The sequence below is a fragment of the Danio rerio genome, chromosome 21 (genome assembly GCF_052040795.2).
Source record: "Danio rerio strain M-AB ecotype USA chromosome 21, GRCz13ab, whole genome shotgun sequence".
Taxonomy (NCBI): domain Eukaryota; kingdom Metazoa; phylum Chordata; class Actinopteri; order Cypriniformes; family Danionidae; genus Danio; species Danio rerio.
In genome coordinates, this window is record NC_141041.1 from 49,684,719 (window position 1) to 49,698,798 (window position 14,080).

Below are 14,080 nucleotides of genomic sequence, written 5' to 3' on the forward strand. Positions count from 1 at the left end.
AATGATTTTTTTCTACATAAATATAAACACCACTGCCTCCATGCCTTCTTCACCTCGGGGGGCCTTTTTCAGTTTATTCATGAATATTTTTATTAGTGTAATGTTATTATTATTATTAGCAGTATTATTTATTATATGCATCTTTATATTTGTTTTAATAAAAACAAGTGTAGATTTGGAGACGTCTGCATCACCATATGAGGCATAAGAACGGTGGTTACTTTAAATACCATAGACAGCTGTACAAATATGAGTGTGTGTTATGTGACCTATTTCTGAGAGTATTTGCACTCCTAACCCAGTCATGTTGCGGTAAACAGCATTACTTTTTCCACTGCCAGGTCTAAAGTGTATGTGTTATTATTTTTTTTTACTTGTTTCTAGTCCAAAATAGTAATAAATTAATAAAACAAAAAGCATTTTCTAGACAAAAATAAATATTGTCTTGTTTGCCGAAATAATTAGTCAAAATAAAGTTTTTCCTTAAAACTATCAAAATCAATGGCAATGGGGTAAATAAAATAATCTTGTGTTTGGTTTGAAATAAGATATTTTGCTAATGTGTATATGCGGAGCTAGTGTTTCCTCCCATACTGATAAACCAACGCAATCTCATGGCAATTCGTAACTTTTTGATTTAGTGTCTAATTCGTATGAATTCGTACGATCTAATTTGTACATATTAGTACGATTTGCTCATCACCCAATGGTTGGGGTTAGGGGTGGGGTTAGGTGCCACACTTCCTTTCTAAAAATCGTAAATTTTTGTATGACTGAACTCGTAGGAAATCGTACGAATTAGCCGCTAAACTGACAAAACGTAAAATACTTACGTTTCCTCGTGAAATCAGGCTGGATAAACTTCATGACCTTAATTTTTTGGTATGTTCAAATAACAAATGCCAACAAAGTCAAGGAGTTTTAGACCAATTTGATGATTCTTGATGTTTAAATTTTTACGTTTGAACATCATTTACTATAATCGTTTGTGTGTCCACAATGCCTAAAATATCACATTTCACTACATATGTGGGGACAAACAATGCAGCATAATAAATGTATTTAATAATAACAACATTGAGCACATTTTTTATTCGATTTGAAACACTTTTAAATTTATTTACAAGATTAAAAACATGATGAAATTATCGATTAAGTTTTGCGATTGCCAATATTCATTTAGGCAAGAGGAAGGGTTTTGGGTTTGTCTATCGCTGTGACTCCTCTGCATTTCTGCTGAGCTTCGCAATAAATCTATACCACAGATACCCAATGTTAGATTCGAGCATCATTTCCTGCAGATGCTGGAAACAGGCACATGCACTGGTTTTACTTGCTGAAGTGCAAATCTAAGCAGAGCAGAGCAGTCACACAGGTAAGAGCTTTTAATCTCTTAGGGGTCTTGGGCTTTTTTTGTCTGATAGTTCAGAGTTGTGAGATTACGAAAAAAAAAACAAAAAAAAAACTTACACTGCAAAACAAAATAGCAAATGATTTTAAAAAATAAATTAAAATAATAATAATAGTTACAACAATAATAATACAATAAAATAATGACACATTAAAAAAAATAATAATTACAACAACAACAACAACAACAACAACAATAATAATAATAATAACAATAAATTAAAGTAATAATAATAGTCACAACAATAATAATACAATAAAATACAGGAAAACTCTAAGTAAGAAATGCATTTTTTGCACTAATAGTGAGAATTAATACCTAAACAAAAGTATTACCATAGTAAATACATTAACTAATGGAACCCAATTGTAAAATGTGACCAATTTGCAAGCACTCAAAAAATGACATTTGCTCCTTGTTTAAACTACTTATTAAAATGAACTTGAACCATCACAAGTTTTGAGTTTTGGGGAAGACAACTTAATTGTTTTATGTTCAATCCACTTAAATTTGAAAAAAAAAAAATGTTAACTTAATTCCTTCATGTTGTCCCGACTCATATTGGAGCCCAACATTTTTTTTACAGTGCACTCAAAACAACAACAACAACACTCTACTTAAAATAAGTGAGTAAACCTGTTGCTTTTACTGCGATTAGTTGACTTTACATAAAATAAGTGAGTGATCCTGCTGCTTTTAAAGAGATTAGTTGACTTTCCTTAAATAAGTGAGTAAACCTGCTGCTTTTACAGCGATTAGTTGACTTTACTTAAATAAGTGAGTAAACCTGTTGCTTTTACAGCGATTAGTTGACTTTACTTAAATAAGTGAGTAAACCTGTTGCTTTTACAGCGATTAGTTGACTCAACTTAGAATAAGTGAGTAAACCTGCTGCTTTTACAGCGATTAGTTGACTTTACTTAAAATAAGTGAGTAAACCTGTTGCTTTTACAGCGATTAGTTGACTTTACTTAAATAAGTGAGTAAACCTGTTGCTTTTAAATTGATTAGTTGACTCAACTTAAAATAAGTGAATAAACCTGCTGCTTTTAAAGCGATTAGTTGACTTTACTTAAAATAAGTGAGTAAACCTGCTTCTTTTACAGCGATTAGTTGACTTAACTAAAATAAAAGAGTAAACCTGTTGCTTTTACAGCGATTAGTTGACTTAACTTAAAATAAGTGAGTAAACCTGTTGCTTTTAAAGAGATTAGTTGACTTTACTCAAATTAAGTGAGTAAACCTGCTGCTTTTAAAGCGAATAGTTGACTCAACTTAAAATAAAAGAGTAAACCTGTTGCTTTTACAGCGATTAGTTGACTTTACTTAAAATAAGTGAGTAAACATGTTGCTTTAACAGCGATTAGTTGACTTTACTTAAATAAGTGAGTAAACCTGTTGCTTTTACAGCGATTAGTTGACTATGAGGATAATTCTAATAAGTTACAGAAGGTTTACTTACTTTTTAAAGTAAAGTCAATTAATTATTTTTTACAGTGTAATTACTGTTTGTTCAAACCACTCATTTACATTAAATTAAGCTGAAACAACACAATTCTTCAGGTATTTTGGGGGACAACTTAATTGTTTTTCGTTCAGTCCACTTAAATTTGTGAAAACTAAATATGCCAACTTAATTCCTTCATGTTGTCTCAACCCAACCTGATTTCTGTGGAACCCAGCATTTCTCACAGTGTTAATTCCAACCCGTTTTTTAACTTCTCCATCAGGCATCCCGTCACGACCAGATTTGAAGAAGTACTCATCAACTTTTCAGGCATTACGATGTCTCCGCAAGGCAATTTCAGCAGCAACCAATCCTGCATGATCCACGATGGCATGCTGTCTCCGTCTTTACCCATCGGCTACATCATCATCTGCTGTGTGGGTCTGCTCTGCAACACCATAACGCTCTACATCTTCTTCCTACGCCGGCACATTGAATCCTCCATGGCGGTATACATGCAACATCTAGCGCTGGCGGATACCCTGCTAGTGCTGTGTTTACCCCTGCGCGTCTATTACCACAACACAGCAGGACCGTTTAGCGTCTGCAAGGCGGTGGGCGTCTTATTCTACATCAACATGTACTCCAGCATCCTCTTCCTCACTCTCATCAGCCTGGACCGCTACCTGAAAATCATCAAACCCGTGTGGGTTTTCAGCATCCAGAAGAAAAGCTGGAGCCGAAAAGCAAGCTACGGTGTTTGGGTGTTGCTAATTTTAGGAATGATCCCGTTTTTGATCGGCAGTGGACAGAAGCACGCTTGCGATAATATTTGCTTTCACTTCCACAGCAAGGGGATTGTCGCCGGAGGAGTGAATATATCAACAGTCGTCATCTTCATCGTCTTCTACATCGTGTTTATTAGTTTCTACATCAAGATCATTCACAAACTCAAGGGTATGTCATTGGGGAACGGCGATCTGAAGGCTAAAAAGCGAGTGATGATCAAGACTTTTTTGGTTCCGGCTATATTCACTGTGTGTTTCCTGCCGTATCATGCTGTGCGGATACCGTACGTTCTGGCTCAGCTGGATGTGATCGCGGATTTGCCGAGTCAGCAGTTGCTGCATGTGTTAAATGAGAGCACTTTGCTCTTGTCAACGCTAAACAGCTGTCTGGACCCTATTATATACTATTTCTTGTCCAGCTCGTACAGAAAAACCATACTGTGCGCCATTCAGGGCAAGTTCAAAAACATGTACGCTTTAAACAGGAGGAGAATCAGCATCAACCGCTCGCTGACGGAGATTTGACTCTGAAAAGATGACCTGTTGTGCAGAAATCACATTTGATAGCTAAGCTATGTGGTGTAGAAACTGTTTGATTGACATTCTCCCTTTGTACGTGTCATCAGAGGGGGAAAACCGCGCCCACTAGTGCCCGCCTCTGCTTCATTAGCATAAACAGCCCTGAGTGAGAAGCAGCGGTGCGCCATTATAGTGTTTGAGCTACTAAAAATAATGTCAGCATAGACTAAGAGGATTATAGATGTGGAGTTTTAGGCCCCGTTTACACTAGTGCGTTTTAGTTTTAAAACAAAGTTTTAGATCAAAAACGAGCGGCGTCCACACTAGCGTTTCACCTAGCGTTTCTGAACATATCTCCAACCACACTACGCCACCAAAAACGTATATCACGTGACCATTCGTGCACTCTGGGCATGCGTGCTCTAGTATAAACAGGAAGCATGCGTCTCGCTCCGCATTTGGTTATTGTTAGTCAACAAACGCCGGTTGAACAATGAACGCGATGGCAAAGAAAGCAAGAGAGGTATCTTTGTGGACAGACGACGAGGTCGAGTTGTTACTAAACGTAACTAATTAATAACTGCACAATGGTGCCTAAAACAGACAATAGTGCAAACAACGCTCCCGTTTCTGTGTCCATGTTGTTGTTTACAGTACTGTCTACCGGTAGCGTTAAAGCCATGTGTTATAGTCATGTGATAGGGGCTTGACGAATAAGGGAAGGATACGCAATGACACAAAAGCTCCAATCAGCTAGCGAATCTCAGCAGCCCCGCCTCCGTATTCAGATGTCTCCATATTCCCTCATCCACACTGAGACAGAGCAGCAGCGTTTCAGAATGAAAACAGCCTCTCCAGCGTTTCCGTGTTCGGCGCTCGAAAACTCCGGTGTAGTGTGGACGGATGGCGTAACTGTAGCTTAACTTATGCATTTTCAAACTAAAACGCATTACTGTAAACAGGGCCTAAGATAAAGCACAAATGAACAGCGACAGGAGTCTCCATAGACTTCATTTCTGGCTCCGCCCTCTTCTAAATCTCATTTGAATTTAAAGTGACAGTGACCAAAATGCCATAATAAGCCTAAAGCAGGGGTGTCCAAACTACGGCCTGCGGGCCATCTGCGGCCCGCAATCAGTTTTGTGGCGGTAAACCAGAGTACCCGGAGGAAACCAACACGAAGGCAGGGAGAACATGCAAACTTCACACAGAAACGCCAACTGAGCCGAGGTTCGAACCAGCGACCTTCTTGCTGTGAGGCGACAGCACTACCTACTGCACCACTACGTCGCCCCCAAATTCTCAATATAATTATTTATATTTATATTTATCATTTAAATGCGTCATGGTGGCGCAGTGGGTAGCACGATCACCTCAGAGCAAGAAGGTTGCTGGTTTGTTGTGGAGTTTGCATGTTCTCCTCGTGTCGGTGTGGGTTTCCTCCGGGTGCTCCGGTTTCCCCCACAAGTCCAAAGACATGCGGTAAAGGTGAATTGGGTAAGGTAAAATGGCCATAGTGTATGCGTGTGAACAAGTGTGTATGGGTGTTTTCCAGTACTGGGTTGTGGCTGAAAGGGCATCCGCTGTGTAAAACATATGCATATGCACCAGTCAAGAACCCCTTTCTTCTGATTAAACTCCAAATTTTTAACTACAATAAATAACTGCACATATTTTCTGTGTACATGTACAAGATAAATGGATTAAAATAATAAAAGATCAAATTTTCCGCCGTTACAAACATTTTCTCACGCACCCCTGGTGGTCAGACTGTGCACCCTTTGGGGTTCACGCACCCCGGTTTTGGAACCGCTACTCTATATAATTATTTATAAAATATTTTCACCATAAATAATAAAATATCCTCTATTTTTATTTTATTTTAATAAAAGCTTTTCCACATTGCAAGTAAACCTTTAGTGGTTCATATTGTTATTTATTTATTTTTATATATGCATTTGATATGAACTGCCTATGTATTTACAATTATTCATTAATTCGATGTATTTATTATTATTTTTACATTTTATTTGTATTTTTATATAATAGTTTGTCTTAGTTTTTAGTTTATATTATGCATTTAGCTAATAGGATTTTTTTATTTAATTTATACTTTTTTTAATAGTTTGCCTTAATTTTTTGTTTATAATATGTGTTTAGCAATTAGTACGATTTATTTTATTTTATTTGTATTTTTTTATTTAATAGTTTGCTGTAATTTTGTTTTCAATATGCATTTAGCAATTAGAAAAATGTATTTTATTTTATTTGTATTTTTTTATTTAATAGTTTGCTGTAATTTTGTTTTCAATATGCATTTAGCAATTAGAAAAATGTATTTAATTTTATTTGTATTTTTTATTTAATAGTTTGCTGTAATTTTGTTTTCAATATGCATTTAGCAATTAGAAAAAAATATTTTATTTAATTTGTATTTTTTATTTAATAGATTGCTGTAATTTTGTTTTCAATATGCATTTAGCAATTAGAAAAATGTATTTAATTTTATTTGTATTTTTTATTTAATAGTTTGCTGTAATTTTTAGTTTATAATATGCATTTAGCAAATAAAAAAACATATTTAATTTAATTTATATTTTTTATTTGATAGTTTGTTTTAGCTTATAATATGCATTTACCTTTATTTTTAGCTTATAACATGAATTTAGCAATTTGTGCAATTTGTTTTATTAAATTAGTATTTTTTTTATATAATAGTTTGCTGTCATTTTTAGTTTTTAATTTTTATTTGGCCAATCATTTTTACTTTTCTTTTCTTTTAATTGATTGATTTTTTATTTCATTGTGCTGTTTATTTGCATTTAGCATTGTCTTTTTTACGTTATTTAATTGAGCGCATGACGACCTATATTTATGCAAACCACCTATGCAATATAATAATAAAAAAAAACCTTTGCAAATGTTACCTCTTTCTCACAGCACTCATAAATGCCATGCAGATCTTGTGCTGTTATAACTCTTGTGGTCGCATGCATGAAAATGTGTTAACCACATAAACCTGTTTCCAAACATGACCGCCGTGTGCGAGTATACTGGCTGTGTGTGATCAAGAAAAACTTGCTCTTTGTATTTTGAACAGTGCACTGTATAAATATATGCTAATGAACAGTTTCCATTTGTGTTTTGGGTTTATTTAAGGTTTTAAATTGCATTATGGGATGTTGATCAATGCTTTGTTGACTTTTGCTATATTAAAAGTTCAACTCTACTTTTTAACAAAGTGACTTTGTTGACATTTTAGTAGTTTAAATATAATGTATAAGAAATAATATCTAGAGAAATAAGTGCGTAAAATACCCGAAAATATGCTGCAGTTTATTACAAGGTAATATACAACCCAGCCAATATAGCACTGCAAAACTCTAGTGTTATTTTGAGATTTCCGCCTGGATTTTGCAAACCCAAATTTAAAAGCTTCCCAAATCCACATGCAGAGGTGTAAATGCAAAATTTTGGTCTCATTTTAAAGAAGACCTTTTAAATTTTCATAAAACACAATTAAAAGTGTTTGAAATATCTGTATATGTTGTCTGTATAAGTCTGATTGAATCACGTTTGAAAGTCTATTTAAATCAAATTTGGGAGTGTGACTAATTCAATTTTTGGGGGTCTGATTGAATCATTTTTGAGAGTCTGATAAATTTTTTTATATAATTTGTTTTAGCTTATAATATGCATTTACCTTTATTTTTAGCTTATAACATGCATTTAGCAATTTGCGCAATTTATTTTATTAAATTTTTATTTTTCAATATAATAGTTTGCTGTCATTTTTAGTTTTTAATATTTATTTGGCCAATCATATTTACTTTTCTTTTCTTTTAATTGAATGATTTTTTATTTCATTGTGCTGTTTATTTGCATTTAGCATTGTCTTTTTTACGTTATTTAATTGAGCGCATGATGACCTATATTTATGCAAACCACCTATGCAATATAATAATTAAAAAAAAACCTTTGCAAATGTTACCTCTTTCTCACAGCACTCATAAATGCCATGCAGATCTTGTGCTGTCATGACTCTTGTGGTCGCATGCATGAAAATGTGTTAACCACATAAACCTGTTTCCAAACATGACCGCCGTGTGAGAGTATACTGGCTGTGTGTGATCAAGAAAAACTCACTCTTTTTATTTTGAACAGTGCACTGTATAAATATATGCTAATGAACAGTTTCCATTTGTGTTTTGGGTTTATTTAAGGTTTTAAATTGCATTATGGGATGTTGATCAATGCTTTGTTGACTTTTGCTATATTAAAAGTTCAACTCTACTCTTTAACAAAGTGACTTTGTTGACATTTTAGTAGTTTAAATATAATGTATAAGAAATAATATCTAGAGAAATAAGTGCGTAAAATACCCGAAAATATGCTGCAGTTTATTACAAGGTAATATACAACCCAGCCAATATAGCACTGCAAAACTCTAGTGTTATTTTGGGATTTCCGCCTGGATTTTGCAAACCCAAATTTAAAAGCTTCCCAAATCCACATGCAGAGGTGTAAATGCAAAATTTTGGTCTCATTTTAAAGAAGACCTTTTAAATTTTCATAAAACACAATTAAAAGTGTTTGAAATATCTGTATATGTTGTCTGTATAAGTCTGATTGAATCACGTTTGAAAGTCTATTTAAATCAAATTTGGGAGTGTGACTAATTCAATTTTTGGGGGTCTGACTGAATCATTTTTGAGAGTCTGATAAATTTTTTTATATAATTTGTTTTAGCTTATAATATGCATTTACCTTTATTTTTAGCTTATAACATGCATTTAGCAATTTGCGCAATTTATTTTATTAAATTTTTATTTTTCAATATAATAGTTTGCTGTCATTTTTAGTTTTTAATATTTATTTGGCCAATCATATTTACTTTTCTTTTCTTTTAATTGAATGATTTTTTATTTCATTGTGCTGTTTATTTGCATTTAGCATTGTCTTTTTTACGTTATTTAATTGAGCACATGACGACCTATATTTATGCAAACCACCTATGCAATATAATAATAATAATAAAAAAAACCTTTGCAAATGTTACCTCTTTCTGATTAATTTATTATTATTTTTTTTGGGGTCTGATTGAATCAGGTTTAATACAAATGACAATAAAATCACTTTTTTTCGAAGATTAAAAGTTGTTGGAAGAAAGCTCAACGTCCCATGATGTACTGCAAGAGTATAAATAAACAATAATAAAAAAAAAATTAAAACCTGATTCCCAAAAACTGCTTATTTATGGATATTAGTGGGTGTTAAAAGAGAATTGTGTCCTTAATTTAAAGTGTTCGAAAACAGAAGTACTATGAAAATGCTGCATATTTGTGTTAGAAAATCCATATAAGACTTAATTCTTGTGATTATAATCTCTCTATACACATTTACATTGTGTTGTATGTCTGTAAAGCATGGGTTTTCAGCTTAAATGCTATTTAATTACATAAAAAGTCTACTTAAGTGCGTTGCTTTCTGCAGAAATTGTTTGTCCGCTGATATCTAGGATTGATAACGCTAATGCGGTGCTCAGATCAGAAGTTTGCCATGTAGGTTTGATGTTGTCATTAGTTTTGGAGAAAACACTGATTGACTGATGACTGAGTTTCTAACTTTCAATTAAAGGCACAGTTCACCCTGCAACATGTCAATCTGCGCACTATTTACTGCCCCTTTATGAGTTTCTTTCTGTTGAAGGCTAAAGATGATATTTTAACTTTATATTTTGTGTTTTGAAAACATTTAAGAAACTGCAGACATTATTTTAGGGTTTTTAAGTTCTAAGTTAATACTAAGGTTTCATCAATTAATGCTATTTAATGTATTCACCATATTAACTGCAAATTAACAAATCTTGCACAGGATTAACTAGTCAGAGTTTATAAAGTACTAATGCATTAATAAATGCCAAATGCATGCTACTGATGGTTAATGCACTTTGACTTGGCATGAAATAACAATGAATAACTCTATATCTAATAACTAACGTTATTAAAGACGAATAAATACTGCACTAAATGCATTGTTTATTATATGTTCATGTTAGTAAATACAGTAACTAGCCTAAAGCAGTACTGTAGAGTGTTACTGCTACACTTTACCTTTAAAAATATCTTTGAATAATGTAGTCAATACATTTTAAACCATGATACTGGGTTAAGGTAAAAACTCATAGTATATTGTGTTGGAATACTGTTGGACTGTATTACAAGGGCTCTATCTGCTGGTCATCTCACACAATAACAATGTTCAATCACTGTTTTAAATGTACAAACATTACCAAAAAAAAAAAAATTCACAGATAATATAACTGAGCACAAATGATAATAATAATAATAATAATAATAACAATAATAATAATAAACAATAATAAAAGCAACAATAATATTAACAATAATAACAACAATACACAAATTAAATAAACAATTTTAGATAAATGAAAAATAAATAAATAAATAAATAAATAAATAAATAAATAAATAAATAAATAAATAAATAAATAAATAAATAAATAAATAAATAAATAAAATGCATAATGTTTACCAACAAAATAAAACCCCATGGTATTATTTAATATAAGGCGTATTATTGTTTTCACGCTGCTTGTGTATTCGCCATGGTATTTATGCATGCTTCAATATAGTACTGTATTATTACAGAATGCCTCCATCTGCTGGTCATCTTGCACATGTAACAATGCCCAACCACTTTAAATGTCCAAACATACAGAAAAAAAATCTACGAGGATATAACAGAGTACAAACTAATAATAACAACAACAACAACAACAACAACAATATTAACAACAACAAAAATAATTTTTATTAATAATAATAATAATAATAATAATAATAATAATAATAATAATAATAAACAATAATAACAAAAGCAATAATAACATCAACAATAATAAGACAATACATAAATTAAATAAAAACTATTTGAAATAAATGAAAAATAAAATTAAAACTAAATAACTAACTAAATAAAAAAACAAACAAATCAATAAAATGCATAATGTTTACCAACAAAATAAAACCCCAAAGTATTATTTAATATAAGACAGTAAAATTGCGTATTATTGTTTTCACACTGCTTGTGTATTCGCCATGGTATATATGCATGCTGGAATATAGTACTGTATCATTTCAGAATGCCTCCATCTGCTGGTCATCTTGCACATGTAACAATGCCCAACCACTTTAAATGTACAAACATACAGAAAAAAATCTGCGAGGATATGACAGAGTACAAACTAATAATAATAACAACAACAACAATAATATTAACAACAACAGCAACAACAAAAACAATATTAACAACAACAATAATAAAAAAAATAATAATAAACAATAATAACAAAAGCAATAATAACATCAACAATAATAACGACAATACATAAATTAAATAAAAACTATTTGAAATAAATGAAAAATAAAGTTAAAACTAAATAAATAACTAACTAAATAAAAAAACAAACAAATCAATAAACATTAAAATCAACAACAACAACAATATTAACAACAACATAAACAACAACAACAATTATTATTATTATTATTATTAATAATAATAAATAAATAAATAAATAAATAAATAAATAAATAAATAAATAAATAAATAAATAAATCACTAAGCAAATAAATTGAGTATTCCAAATAAATAAATAAATTTCCCAGTGATGGGTTGCAGCTGGAAGGGCATAAAACATATGCTGGATAAGTTGGCGGTTCATTCAGCTGTGGCGACCCCACAATAATAAAGGGACTAATCCGAAAATAAAATAAAATAAAATAAATGAATGAATGCATTATTGTTACCAACAAAACAATATATATATATATATATTATTTTCTTCTTGTGCTTCAGTTAAAAAGCAGCAGATATTTACACCGCAGGCTATTATTAAGCACATGCATGTCAGATAAATGAATTCAGAAAGCCTCATGTGTGTTATGGGAACCCACTGTACTCTCACCTCCCATTGAAAAATGCAAAGGATGCCTTGGCTCTCATTTCCGAGGCTGATTGTGTTACTAAGCAACAGTGCTAACAGTCATATCCCTTCACCATCTGTTGCCAATCCATTTTAGCGCCCACTGATTTAAATGGCAGCCACTTAATGAAGACGCTGGCTATGATATCATTCCCAAAATAGCCCCAGCCACATTACCCAGGACACCGTACATTCATCTGCGCAATAACTGGAGCTTTTCCTATGCCCGCGTGTCATTTTATTTCTGTTCCTTTTCAGAAAAATAGGATCGGATGCTATAAGGTCAAGTGTTAACACAAAATGAACAATTAAATCTTTAGAGACCTGAAGGATTTTGACACAGACTTACATTTTGTGAATGTAACCCCAAACCATGATTTCTTCTTCACCAAACTTGACTGATTTCTTTGAGAATCTTGGCTTCATGTGGGCTCCAGTAGGTCTTCTGCAGTATTTGGTATGATTGGGATGCAGAACAACAGATGATTCTGTTGATGACAAGACTTTTGTCAGGTAGCGTATGTATAGCTACTATGTTAGTTATGAATAGGTTTAAAATATTTCCTACATCCAGTGTTGGTGTTCATATTTATGACTATGTTTATTCATGTAACACTGTGATCCTGTGACTAGTAACATTCCATGTCCACATATAACTTGACAAATTACATTTGGAAGTGGATTTGATTTAGAGAAAGTTGTATTTCATTTATTTATTTATTTATTTATTCATTTTTGGTACATTGACCATCAATAATAATAATAATAATAATAATAATAATAATAATAATAATAATAATATTATATTATATTTATTTATATATATAATATTATATTTATTTTTTAAATAATTTCTTGTCGGCTTAGTCCCTTTATTAATCTGGGGTCGCCACAGTGGAATGAACCACCAACTTATCCAGCAAGTTTTTACGCAGCAGATGCCCTTCCAGCCGTAACTATTTTTAATATTATAGATTTTTTTAAATTATTTATTTGTTTATTTATAATTTTGTTTATTTATTTTTGATACATTTCTTGCCAACAACAACAAAAAGGCAAATAATAATAATAATAATAAAATAATATTAATATTAATAATAATAATAATACAAAATATGTTTTAATAATAATAATAATAATAATAATAATGATAAGAAGAAGAACAAAAAGGCAAACAATAATAATACAAATGATGATAATAATAATAAAAATAATAATAATAATAATAATAATAATACAATTAACAATACGAATAATAATACAATTAATAATTTGTATATTTATTTTTATATTATTAAATAATATATTACTTTATTGTTATTTTTTTATTTATAGTTTTGTTTATTTATTTTTTGTACATTTACTGCCAATGATGATAATAATAATAATAATAATAATAATAATAATATGAATAATATTACAAATGATAATAATTTTACTAAGAATAATAATACAATTAATAATATGTATATTTATTTTTGTTTATGTTATTTATATATATATATATATATATATATATATATATATATATATATATATATATATATATATATATATAGCTTTATATTATTCATTTATTTATAGTTTTGCTTATTTATTTTGGTAAATTTAACGCCAATAGCAATAATAATAATAATAATAATAATAATAATAAAAATACAATTTTTTATATATTTTTAATTTTATATTATGATATTAAACTTTGATATATTGTTTGATATGATTATTTTTTAAATAGTTTTGTTGGATTATTTTTGGTACACTTACCAAAAAAATTAATAATAATAATAATAATAATAATAATAATAATAATAATAATTAGAAGAAAAAGAAGAAGAAAAACAAGAAGGCAAATAATAATACAAATAATACAACAACAACAACAACAACGACAATAATAATAATAG

At 30.7% G+C, this 14,080-nt stretch overlaps 1 protein-coding gene across 3 annotated transcripts in view; it reads left to right on the plus strand.

The window, feature by feature from the left end:
- The first annotated feature begins 1,302 nt into the window (after nt 1–1,302).
- The window catches only part of gpr34l (G protein-coupled receptor 34 like), a 224,102-nt gene continuing 211,324 nt past the window's right edge, over nt 1,303–14,080 (plus strand). The window contains exons 1-2 of one of the 3 annotated variants that reach the window (XM_087299595.1): nt 1,303–1,375; nt 3,142–5,313. In XM_087299595.1, the coding sequence (XP_087155721.1) occupies nt 3,197–4,171 (975 nt within the window). In that variant the 5' untranslated portion in view covers nt 1,303–1,375; nt 3,142–3,196 and the 3' untranslated portion in view covers nt 4,172–5,313. 3 annotated transcript variants of the gene reach the window in all.